General features: G+C 43.4%; 1 protein-coding gene across 1 annotated transcript in view; it reads left to right on the top strand.

The window, feature by feature from the left end:
* Window positions 1-342: 342 nt before the first annotated feature.
* Window positions 343-13,113, top strand: part of Hsc70-5 (Heat shock protein 70 cognate 5) — a 43,200-nt gene continuing 30,429 nt past the window's right edge. The window contains exons 1-5 of the mRNA XM_077646977.1: window positions 343-557; window positions 2,473-2,519; window positions 12,430-12,699; window positions 12,784-12,908; window positions 13,024-13,097. Of these exons, the coding sequence (XP_077503103.1) occupies window positions 459-557; window positions 2,473-2,519; window positions 12,430-12,699; window positions 12,784-12,908; window positions 13,024-13,097 (615 nt within the window). The 5' untranslated portion in view covers window positions 343-458. The remainder of the gene's footprint in view (window positions 558-2,472; window positions 2,520-12,429; window positions 12,700-12,783; window positions 12,909-13,023; window positions 13,098-13,113) is intronic.

A 13,113-nucleotide genomic window follows, 5' to 3' on the forward strand; every position in this document is an offset into this window, starting at 1 on the left:
AGGTCAAAGATCATTTCAGTGCCTGCTGGTCCCAGCAGCTGCTGGGAATCTGCCAAAATCCCAGCAGTGTTCGGACCAGCATACTCCCAGCAGGAAATTTTCACCTGGGGCATGCATTCGAGTAGTTTCGTTAACGAACGTGAAAAACCGAAACTTCACGTCACTGCTTCACATCCAACAGAGCAGTTGAGAATGCGCACAATACAGTATTTTCAGGGTTTGGAATATAATTTAATTTCACGAAAATTGGCGAAAGTGCCTCACTTTGACGCCTTCCAGTCGCATTTTCTGGAACGTTCTTAGAGGCAAGGCGGTTGGCGGAAAGCTGAGTGGCATCGCCATTCAACATCACGTGATTAGGACACTACGCACGTGTGGTGTCTTGCGCAGAGGGCTCTCCGTCTCTCCGTTACTTGGCAATTTAATTGGTGCGGATCTCGGTAGTTCATATTGACAAAATGCTTAATGCAGCAAGAGTATCGTCTCGGGCAGTTTTAAGCTCGAACTCTGTTACGGAGAGCCTATTACGGCGTAGCTTTGTCACCCTTACCTCCAAGGTGAGTGCTGCAGGGCTAAGCTTGTAGGCCTAAGCTCTTGTGGCCAAGTTGGTTCTGCCTAGAGAAGAAGAGATGGCTTTCGAAATGTGCAATCGGCCGCTGCACTTGAGTGCGGAGACAGCTACTTTGCGTTTTCTAAATCTGTGTTCTTTTTGCTGTTGGCTTCTTTGGTTCCAAGAATATGATGCAATGATAGCAGCCGGCATGCTGTCGTACCGGTGTTTGCAAAGTTGACCAAGTTGCATGTTAAAAGCACTTTCCGTTTCAGCCTGAGTGATTTAAAGCTGGGCTGGACTGAAGTTGATTCGATATTTTTTTGTGATATGCTTCAGCTGTATGCGCAAATCGTTCTGCACCCCCTGAACGTTGCCATGTGCAGTCAGAGCTCATCATGGCTCACGCGGTATGATAGCGTTTCCCTTTAGATTGGAAATTTCGACGTAGTCAGCCAAAATTAAAGCCTGGTAGTCCGTTCGCAGCGATAATTTGTATGACACTTGTATTCGCCGTTCTCTCCGGGGTTTAGTAGATGAGCCTTAATGATTGGGCGCGGCAACTATTTTGTGGTTCTTGCGTGAACAAGCGACCTCATTTCAAGTGGTCCCTGTAAAATACATTACCGTGTTCATTGTATAAGATGTGCGTATTACCCATTTGCATTTTTGCATAGCGTTTTGTATAATGCCGGGACGTTTTTCTGCGTATTCTGCGGTCTTGCTCAGATTGGTGTTTCGCGAGGAAACCTTATAACCTGTACTGTCGTGTGCTGGCTGATTGAGTGGTCGAGTTGTAGGCTGTGAAACAAATCTAGCGGAATTGTAGCGCAGCCGCTTGTATGTATATCCGGATGTGTTCAGCGCGAGCAATGGCTATGAATCGCAGTACCTGCTTTAAAATTGGCACCCCTTGCTCCCCAGTGCACAGCTAGAGCGCCCGGGACAATCTGCATGCGAACGGCTGTTCAGACGTGAGCATGGTTGTCTAGAACGCCTGAGCGGTGCTCTGTCGAGCGAAGAAAGTGAACTTCCATTTTAAGTACTGGGCTTCACGGGCAGTGCTGGCGCTCGAGCGTAGCCGCATAGACTTAAGGACAATGGCACTAGGAATGTGTCTCAGGCACTGCTCTCCAGCGCACTTAACAAGGTAGTCACGTCTGTATGTTATCTTTGGAAGTTTGTACAGTGCCTGTTGAGAAAATGCTGAAAGTTGCACTTGCATTGGATTCACACGAGTTTAACATGGTACTGTTATGCCAAATGGGAGGGTTCTGAAACTTCATTTTTTTTTTCAGTAAAAAGTTTGCTGTTGGCAAAATTTTTGCATTGACATGCTGTTGTTCTGTGATGTCAGTGCAGATTTCAGAATCCTAGGTGGTCATAATTAATCTCTAGCCCTCTACTATGGTGTCGCCAAAGCCCACGTGAATTTGTGATAATAAACTCCGTGTATTTGAAGTGACCTAGTCCTTCCATGATACAGATGTAGTGCCATAAGATGTATGTAGACTTGAAATCGGACATACACTACACTGCATCAGGATACACGTGTGATGTTGAAAATGAAAATCTGCAGAAAGGTCCTTGCTTGAGTCCATAGGGATGTCCTAGTGGTTTGAGCATCTGCCTTACATGCAGGTGGTGTGGGGTTCATTCCCCAGGGCTGCTGGGGGCCCACTGGTTTTCCAATGGGTACAAGCTTTCCCGTGGCCTGGCGCTTAGCTTCTCTGGTGTGAAACACTTTGTCAACTGGGTCTTCGGCCCACGTTGTGCGAACCAAATATGTTAGCGGTGGCACCTTTTGTCTAAGCTGCCCTGGTGCCATTAGAAAGAAGTCTTTAGGTTCATGCTTGCCAGTTGAGTTGTATTTTTGCATCATGAATTACTAGCCCTGTAATCAGTTTTTTTTTTTTTTCCAGGACCACTTGCTAGAGAAGAATGGCTGCGGACAGCAAGTTAGGAACAAGTAAGAATGTGCTTCACATGTTGCTTGCTCTACTTCATTGATGCATGCTGGCACTGGCAGCTTTTCTGGCCTGTACAGTTGTGTAGAGCTCGTCACTATATTACTGTTGTGCATAAGCTTTTCGTTTTGTATATTCAGCTGAGTGTAGAACAACTCTCCTTCAGTAGCGACATTAGCATTTACATGCTCATGTTGCTGCTGTCGGGACGTAGGTGCTTTGCAGTTCCTGAATGGGACAACCCCCCCCCCCCCCCCCCCCCCCTTTTCTGGAATGTTGAGTCTGATATGCACTGATAGTGTGTGCCCGTTTAGCAGGTGTAGTATTTAAGAGGTCCTTCCTTTTGGCACAGTGATTAGTGGAGTTTTCTTGAGCTTATCCTATACCTCCATCACTTAAAATCAGGGAAAATAGTTCAGGATATGTGCCAAACCTGCCCAGAAAGTTAGTGACTAGTTTGAATTAACTGGTTTGCAGGTTAGCAGGTTTATTTATTTATTGGTTTAATTATTGATTCTGGTAACCCCTGCTTGAGAGTCGTTACAGGGAGGAAATGCAGCACAACACGTTACAATTAAATTTGATGCTTCATAGCGTCAGGCTAGATACCCGCAACACAAGATATCAATTGAACATTCACATTTCTGCACACCTGTTTGATCATCTTCACCAGACTTCAGTGACGTCAGGAAAGAAACACTTGTGTCATAAGGCCTGATTGCTCTGTTGTGATTTATTCTTGCGCTGTATTTACCAGGGAACTAAACATCTCTCTGAAGTAAGAGCATAAGCTCTTACTACTTACGTTTGTCAAGGATGCGTCTCTGCAGTGAAGTTCAAATTGACCAAAACAGTTACCATGTGACCCTATATATCGCATAGCAACAGTGGGTGCCTCAGTTGATACCTATACTTTCGACCCGTCGTTTATGTGCCAGTATAGCGGCCATCGAAGTGGGACCCCCCTCCCCCCAAGGACCACCATTTGAGTAAAATTTGGAGGCCACCTATTTGACCTAGAATGTTTGAAGTGGTGTCAAATGATTTGGCATGTTCCTGAGGATAAAATCACTAATTGAGATGAACCCCAAAATATGTGTGGGATTCGCAACGACGACCTTCAGATGGCCATTACGGCTGAACCGTTTGTCGCAGGTGGTGGGGTCAAACGATTTGTCGTGTTGTGATGCACATGTTTATAAAATTCATTAACTATTGTAATGAGGAAATATACTGGATATAGCGAAGGTGGCTGTAAATCTCAATAGTAGTGCAAAATCCATGAGGTAGATGGCGCTGCTTGTGTCTTAGAATGCATGCTTGGATGGAGAACGAGGGGGTGCTAGGGGAGCTACAAAATGGGTTCTGGAAACAGAGGAGGTTGGAGGACAATCTGTTTTCATTGATGCAGGGTATAGAGATTGCTGAAAAGGAACACATGCTCCTATGGCTAGCATTTCTGGATATCAGGGGAGCCTACGACAACGTTATTCAAGAGGATTTGTGGGACATACAGGCACATTGGAAGTGGATGATGGAGTAATTAATTTTTTAAAAGATATATATATAAAGGTTACAGAGAGCTTATAAAATGGGAAAAAGATGCACCAGGGCCTATAGAAATACAGCGGGGGCTTAGGCAAGGATATCCTCAGTCTCCTTTGTTGTTCATGTTGTACCTGCAAGGGTTATACCCCTGTCACACGGGCACTTTCGATCCTCATTGAGCTCGATCTGCATCGAGATTTTCGAGCACGCTCGAAACATCCGGTGCTACACGGGCATTTTCAATGCTCATTGAGTAGTTTCCCTCGTGTGTTAAGTGGCGCCAAATGTTCCGCCGACAGCCATAACATGGCGATGTCCGGCAACACTATGCAGTCGGGGGCAGCTGCAGCCAAATCCGTAGCCAAATCGGTACATTGAGTATCTGCGCCAGGTTTTTGTGGCGCACCTCTGCTGCTGTGCGATGCAACCCGAGGGCCCGCAACGCCTCCGCGATTTCTGTATAGACTGCGGCGTTTCTCTTCTGGCGCTGCAAATTATTTAGGCGGTCCTGCCAGCAGTCGAGAGCAGCTGTCTCGCGCTCGCTCCACAGTTTCCGCGCCGACGAGCAGGAGGACGCCACTGACGGCGAAGCTTGGAGCGTGGTGTAGAGATTATTTTCAAATGTTTGCATATAAGCAGGCATAGTACCTGAAAAATGTTCTGTATTACATTTTAATCAATTACAACGACAACAATTGTGGTTTGGTTTTGTTAACTTGTGTTTATTTTTATAGCTTCATGAGAGCGAGAGTGTTTTCGATTGTGCTTGGAACCTCAAGCACTCTTGAGGAATCGGCATCGAGTCAAGCAGGATCGAGCTCGATTGCGCTTGAAAGTGGCCGTGTGACAACCGTCGATCTGCATTGAGTTCGATGAGCATTGACTCAATGAGGATTGAAAGTGCCCGTGTGACAGCGGTATTAGAGACCAAACTAGAGAGGAGAGGACTGGGCTTCAACCTTTCCGTTTTTAAGCAAGGTGAATGGATTAAACAGTCATTACCGGGACTAATGTACGCGGATGATATAGTGCTAATTGCTGACAATAAGGAAGATTTGTGAAAGTTTATAGACATCTGCAGTAGAGAGGGAGATAGATTAGGCTTCAAGTTTATCGAGGAAAAATCTGCAGTCATGATATTTATGAGGAGGGCAGCGAGCATAGAATACAGGAGTTCACGCTAGAAGTAATGGATAAATACAAGTATCTGGGGGTGTGGTGGATAAATAAGGGTGCAGAGTATTTGACAGAGCATGAAAAATATGTAATGAATAAGGTTAGTAGGAATGCAGCTGTCATGAAAAACGGGGCACTGTTGAATTACAATAGGTACGATGTGGTAAGAAGGATCTGGAAAGGGGTCATGGTTCCTAGCCTGACATTCGGCAATGTAGGCCTGTGCATGAGGCCAGATGTTCAAGCAAAGTTAGAAATCAAACAACGTGGCGTAGGGAGGCTAGCACATGGCAATACTTCTAATCAGGGGGTACAGGGTGATATGGAATGGCCGTCTTTCAAGAGCAAAGAAGCTACTAGAAAGATAGCATTTGAGGAGCGATTAAGAAAAATGATGGAAAAGCAGTGGGCTAGGAAAGTTTTCAGGTACCTGTACATGAGAAATGTGGACACACTATGGGGAAAGCGAACTAGAAAATTGACAAGCAGATATCTGGGCAGCAGTTGGGGGGCAAATCAGCAGTTGTCTGTTAAGAAAAAGGTTAAAGAAACAGAGAGAGCTCTGTGAAAAACAGGGATGCTGACGAAATCAGCGCTGGGAACATACAGGATCTTTAAGCAGGAAATTGCCAAAGAAAATATCTAGATAATTGTAGGGGAACCTCTTTGTTGTTCGAGGCCAGACAGGAGTTTTGCGGACTAAGACGTATAGAGTCGGGTACCACGAGATACACGTTGTGCGGTGTGTGTGGAGAGGAGTAGGAAACAGCTGAACACTTGATACTTTTCTGTAAAGGACTTCACCCTACAGTGGAAAGCAGCGGGTTTGATTTATTCAAAGCATTGGGTTTAAGGACAGTGAAGGAAAAATAGATTTTAAGCAGGTAGAAGTAACCAAGCGAAAGTATTTGATTGGTGGCTAAAATCAAGACTAGTGAAATTTTACGAGTCATGGCTAGGTGGCTTGAGCCACCGCCCGATTTAAAGGGACACTGAGGAGAAATTGAAGTTGTCTTGTATCGATAGAATAGCAGCTCCTGATCACAAAAACGCCACTCTTACTGAAAACAAAGCTCTTTTAATGTAGAAAATAGCAAGAACCAAAATACAGGTGTCGCCGCCACAGGCCAATCTCGCAAGTACAAGTGTGATGACTTCCTAGGACAAGCGGCGCCACCTTGGAGGAATTTTCCTTACTTCATGGAAGCCACGAATCTCTGAGGCTGGCAAAGGAAGGTTGCGCACCGCACCGCTAGCCGTCAGAAATCACGGAGTCTGCGTTTACGTCACGTATCACGCCACTCCGTTCTGAGACGTCATAAGAGTTCCCTGAGTTTGAATCAGAGCGGCGGGAAAAACTTATTCATCTTCGAATCCAAATTTCTTTGAAATAAATTCATCTTTCATGCCCGGACAAGCGGCAACAAAGCCATGAAATGCCGAACTATCAGATTTTGCTAACGAAAAAAAATGATAGAGTTCTCCTCAGTGTCCCTTTAAAGGGTTCAGCCTCATCATCCATCGATCCATCCATCCAAGGGATGTTTCCGGAAAGGAAACATTCGCGGATATTTGAATTCGGTCTTTTCCACGTTTGCCGAGCACACCGTTCCTGTAGTTCCCATAGCTAACTAACGCTCTTAAGTCTAACATTGAGGCAGTGTAGGGGGAGAATTTTTTTTAATTTTTGATTGCCCCTGAAGGATCTAAAAAAAAAAAAGCTTTAGTCTGGATTTTTGCCTTTGTTTCTAAACTTAGTTTCATACATAGCAAGAAGCGCTGTGGAGGCTGCAAAAGTAGTGTGTCCGCGAAACCATGTCACTTCGCCATGCATCATTCGTCCTTCTCGAAGCCTCAGGGAGTGTTTGGATGAAAACAAAGAGCGGTGTGAAATGAAGCGGTAGTGCTGAAAATTACAATCGAAGCTGTGAGGCGCTCAGTACTCTGACCCTCCTGGTATAATTTCTGCTGAGCATGAACCAATTTTTAATGCGTGGATGGAATAAGGGCGATTTGCCCTTCCTGCCGCACATCAGACCGCCAAAATCATTCGTACTTCTCGAAGTCTTGGTGAGTTGGAAAATGAACACATGGCAAGCGGTAAAACGAAGCTTAGGAAATTGCCGTTCACAGCACTTAATATCTTTCTCAACGAAATATACTTGTGTTCACTTTGCTCGTAAGGCTATTTTTTCGGCACTTAGCCTGCACAAAAAGGCGCGTTAGCTTTGGCAGTGCTGCTTGCTATGTATGAAATGGAGTATAATTTCTGACCACCTTAATGTAGCATTGTCATTACAAAGTGTCGTTCTCTACCTTGAAGAAACAAAATGAGCAAGCTTTGTTTGAATTCTTTTTTATTAACTTTTGGAAGCGTACTCTAAGGATGGACATATGAATGTTTTGCAGGCAGTTGACTTAGCATCTTTCATTGCATGTTCTAATTTTTTCCTTAGAAAATACAGTTTTTGGGACGCTGTTGAGCACATATTGTCGATATGTCTATACCAGTGTAAATTGTCATTGCTCCTAAATATTTAAAAGTATCCACATTTCTTAATTTGTTACTTCCAATATTTTAGAAAAATGGCAGCACACTCTTCTTGTTAGTAATATGTGCAAAAGTCGATTTAGTATAATTGATGTCCATGTCCCATTTGTCACACCAAAGATGCAAAGATTGAAGGACTCGGTTAATTTTGATTTGGTTGTCAGCTTGTGTTACTCAAGAATAAATAATTAATCAGCAAAAAGCTTCTGTTCCACAGGAAACTGGACAACATCTGTAATGTCATTAATGTAGATTGACAACAATAAATGCGCTAAAAGAGATCCTTCTGGAACGCCTGGCAGGTCGTGCATGTAGACTAGTGCTACATGCACTACCTGACTGAACGCCTGGCAGGTCGTGCATGTAGACTAGTGCTACATGCACTACCTGACTGTGATTGTGCAGACAGGCTTTAATCGAATTCAGAATAGTGTCTCTAATCCCTGCTTTATACAACTTGATAAGTAATTTACTATGTGAAACCTTGCTGAAAGCTTTTGTGAAGTCTGTGCAAACCATATCGATGTGTTCGTGGGCATCTATAGCTAAAATAAAATCATGAGCAGTTTTGGTGAGCTCTGTTACAGTAGACAAGCCTTTTCAGAACCCATGCCGGTGTCGATAAAAAGGATTCACCATCAAGAAAATTATGCTTGCTTATAACATGCTTTAAAAGCTTACAGCAGGCACTAGTCAGAGAAACTGGGCGATAGTTATTTGCAAGCAGTCTGTTAACACTTCTAAAAACAGGTGTTGCGACTTTGCTACGCCAAACTTGTGGCAACAAGTGAGAGTGCAATGACCCCACAAAGATTATATATATATAAAATGACACCCACTCCGCATATCATTTGAGGAATTGGGTTGGTATTTCATCAAGCCCACTAGCCTTCTTAGAATATAATTGGTACTGAGCCGGAGGACCCGGGAACCATGCATTTCTAGTGCACCCCTCCCACCCTTCAAATCTGCTCCTGCATGGCAGATCCACTTGAAAGCGAAAGCTTTAAGGGACCTGTTCTGCAGAAAATTCGGCGGCGTCTGTTGTAGTTGTGAGCAAGAAATCCGGATTGGTTGGAAAGGTGACTGTGTCACATGTGAAGTGGCGGATTTGAAGAGTGATCAAAACATTAGAAAACTGGTGATTAGAAGGTCACAACAGGATTCAAACGTCGTTTGACATGTTTTCAGTTACATTGGTACCCTAGGCCATGCAGGTGCATTTGTACGGCTTGGTTAAAGCGGGACTGAATGTGTATGTCATGTGGTCTTTCACAAAATGATTATGAAAAAGAAAACTGTGTCTGCGTGGGCAAGAGGAGGCACTAGCGGGACCCATTAACACTATTGTGTCGTACCCTCAAAGGCGGGGGATAAATGCCCTCCCAAAATTTTTTCAATGCCTCCTGACTGAGCATTTAGCAGCCACTCTCAATTCCTGCTACCTTTTCTTGTACAGTTTATATTACACGTTGACGTGGATTATGGTTGAGGATATGTCCCCAATGAAGGGAGAAGGAATATGGGGCCAAATTAAACTTTCTGCTTCATCTGTGGGCTTCACTTGTAGTGTCGCCTGCAAACTTGACATGAATGTTCGAGTGGGTGCTTGGACTGACATTAGCGATGCTGAGCATTGGCTGCCAAGTTCGAGACTGTGCTGAATGGTGTGTGTGCAGCGGCTGATGACAGCAGGTGCCCTGCAGCCACCCAGCATGGCCTTGGTCCCAGCCGCCAATGCTTCAGGGCACTAATGTCAGTCCAAGCCATCTGCTTGAGCATTCATGTTAAGTTTTGGGCTGGTGGTAAGTCTTGGCCAAAAGGCTCATTCGTGGCTTGGCATGCTGTATCTTTTACTGTGTTTAATGAGTGGACAGGGTGTCTGTAGAGGTTGTGGTGCGTGCTGAAGGTCGGTTCAGGTAAAACGATGCATTAAAATTGCGCTTTTAGGGAAAACCTTGGTGCTTGTGCTCATGCATAACTGGTTGTAAATTTTTGTATTAGTACTTTGCATGTGCACATCAAAGCATGAACTGTATTTTTAATAACATGGGTTATGTTTATGTTGATTTCTGAAGTTCTGTTGAGCAACATTGCTTTTTGTTTTTCGCTTACAAGAAATTCGATTTGTTTCATAGCTTTCATTCACTATTAGAGTTTTTTGTATCCTAATTGATTTGCTTTTAGGATTGCAGTAGAAACTTTTATGAGCACATGTTAAGACAGCACTGTTATGGGAACATGGTTATGTTGGAAATGTAATGTCTCGAGATTCCCCCCCCCCCCCCCCCCCCTCTTTTTTTTTTGCTGTTCATAGTAATGGTTATACCACTTTTGTGGGAATTGATTGAAGATTGCGTCTTATAAATTGCAACTGACACATTGCAAGTGCACCTTCAAGGGCCCTGATACACTTCTTCATCATATGAAACATCTTTAAAATCGGTAGTGTTTTAAAAGTGTAGATTTCAAAAGATTTTTTCTAATGCGAAGCAACAGCAGGCAACACCTTGAACACAATGAATGGGAATGCAGGAGTCTGTGTCAAATAGCCTCAAGCTCTGTTTTTAGTAATGCTAGATGGCATTGTTACGAATGGTATTGTTAGTGTAATCCAAGGTTTGACGGAACGCCGTCTGGTCAGGTAGTAATGGTTGAATGAGTCTTGGGTCACTGACCAGTAGTCAAAAAACAGTTGTTTCGGAACCCCTATGGCCTCCTTGTTCACAATGAAGTACCGGCCAATTTTTGTAAGAAGCAGCAGGCTTTGCTTTTTCGGCTGGTTCTTCATTGTGAACAAGGAACCGTAGGGGTTCTGAAACTGTTTTTTTTTAGAATTGGTCAGTGACCCAAGACTTGTTCAACCATGATATTGCTAGGAAACTTTCAAAGGAATGGGTAGCACTGCTTGCTCCCTGCACCCCATTTCTTCATGACACACATGGTGTGAGCCGTGTGGCACTTTTTTCGGGGTTTCCTTTCAAATACTGTAGTGGAGGTAGATTTCCATGAAGTGAAATGACAAAAGTTCTTATGTATACTTACTTTTGAAAATTTTTTTGTTTAATTACTCGAGTGGAGCCTTTTTTCAATTATTAAATTGGCTTCCCCATGTTGTACACTTTCCTAATAATGATATCACTAGCATCAGTGAGGCGAGGGTAGGCATTGAATACACATTCTAGTGCTTGAAGGTGCATGTGGTGTTATCATGGTAATCAATCACATTGGTGTTTTCTGTTTCATAAAACAAAACATTTGGTGCGCTGTCATCAGGACATGCAACATAAGTGTGAAGCCAGCCTAACAATTATGAAAAGGACGGGTAGCAACTGCGGCTGGAAATGCAGGTTTCAAATGGCTTATTATTAATTTCATTAGTGGTGTCATATTGCCTCCATTTATGTGTGCAATCATGATGAAAAGCAAAACGTCTTCCTGATCATTATCTGGCTGGCAGACCTAATTGTCATTTGGGATGCATGATTATATAAGCTATATGCTGTATCTAGTCATTTTTAAAATGTGGTTTTCTAAAATTAAAGTGGAAATGAAAAAATTTGTTAAAAGAGGATAAGCACGGCAATGGTAGTTTGTTCCAGCATGGGCTCTAACTATATCTAGATGGTTTGGTGTAGGCCAGTGCTGACTGATTTTCCAGTTTATAGCATGGCTTCAGAAGTGCGTTGCCGCAAAATTGCAAAAGTGGCATGGCTTTTGAGGCCTGATGGTGACTAAGGTGTGCTGTTGGTCACTACTATTTATATTCACCCACAAAGGAATGATGGCTCAGGCTTTGCTTTTTCGGTGGGTAGCAGCTGCATGGCTAACATGAACACTAGCTCAGTCCTGTGGTTGGCACCTACATGGTTGGATCAGCTATATGGAGAAGGATGTTCCTCATCATGCCATGTGCAGTGAAATCTTGGAGCTTTCGGGGAAAATGGAGGCACACTAGAGTCCTTCCTGTATGGCTGATGAGTCATGTGTGTCTTGTGTGTATAGTCTAGTAATTGTGCTAAAGTGAGTCATTGATTCCGAGACACAGCGCATTAAAATTGGTACAGTTGTACTGTTTTCATTTGTAGTTGTGGATGGCCTAGTGATCGTGATAGTTGTGTTCCGCTTATTAGATCCATCAAATCTTGCCTGTTTGTGTTGGTTATTCAAATAATTGTGTCCATAAGATAAAATTTAGTTTTGAAAAACCTTCTAGAAGAATAAGTATATCTGGCAGATTGCTCACTTGGGTGTAGCTTAGCACCAGCTGCAATGTTTACTCAAACTGCATCCTGACCAGACAAAATGGCAGGGTGTTGTATGTGGCACACACTTGAGGCATATGTTTGCACAGTGTACATTTTCAAGTCAAGTGTACAGCCACAGTTGACTAAAAGCAGAAATAAAGGGTCATTCAGATAAGAGTAGTCATTGTAGTTTCGCGACTGCTTGTGTCTTTACTGTTTTTTTTTTTAAAGCAAGAAATGGCTATTTTCTGCAGGAGAGTAATTATAATCTTGAGTCTTTTCAACAGGCACAGATTTCTGCTAAGCAAAGGTTTTTCATCCAGGAATTCAGGTGGTGCTACGTTTGGGGTATCACGCTGATGTGAGTATGAATGTATTTATGCTTTTCAGATCAGATCAAGTTAAAGGAGCTGTTATTGGCATCGACTTGGGCACCACCAACTCTTGTGTGGCAGTCATGGAGGGCAAAACACCAAAGGTTATTGAAAATTCTGAAGGTTCACGGACTACTCCATCTGTAGTGGCATTCACAGCTGACGGAGAACGGTTGGTGGGAATGCCAGCCAAGCGTCAGGCTGTGACCAATGCGTCAAACACACTTTCAGCCACCAAGCGTTTGATTGGTCGCAAGTTTGAAGATCCTGAAGTCAAGAAAGATATGTGAGTGTTAGTGCTTGCTTGAACAATGTGATAGTTAATTATATGTGTAGCTGTTTTCTGAGATTTATTTAACTTTTTTTCAAGGCAAACACAGTCGTACAAAATTGTGCGAGCTTCCAACGGTGATGCTTGGGTTGAGGCACATGGGAAGATGTATTCACCCAGCCAGATAGGTGCCTTTGTGTTGATGAAAATGAAAGAAACCGCAGGTTAGTATTCAAATTACAGGCATGCTTGGTGATACCTTTGGTTTCTCTTGTCCAGTTGCATACATGCCTTTATTGATTAATTATAATTACTATATGCTTGTCTCATATGTTTCAGAGGGCTACCTGGGTCATAGTGTCAAGAATGCAGTCATTACTGTCCCTGCCTATTTTAACGACTCACAGCGCCAGGCAAGTTCCTGATAAT

The sequence above is a fragment of the Amblyomma americanum genome, chromosome 1, assembly GCF_052857255.1.
Source record: "Amblyomma americanum isolate KBUSLIRL-KWMA chromosome 1, ASM5285725v1, whole genome shotgun sequence".
NCBI lineage: Eukaryota > Metazoa > Arthropoda > Arachnida > Ixodida > Ixodidae > Amblyomma > Amblyomma americanum.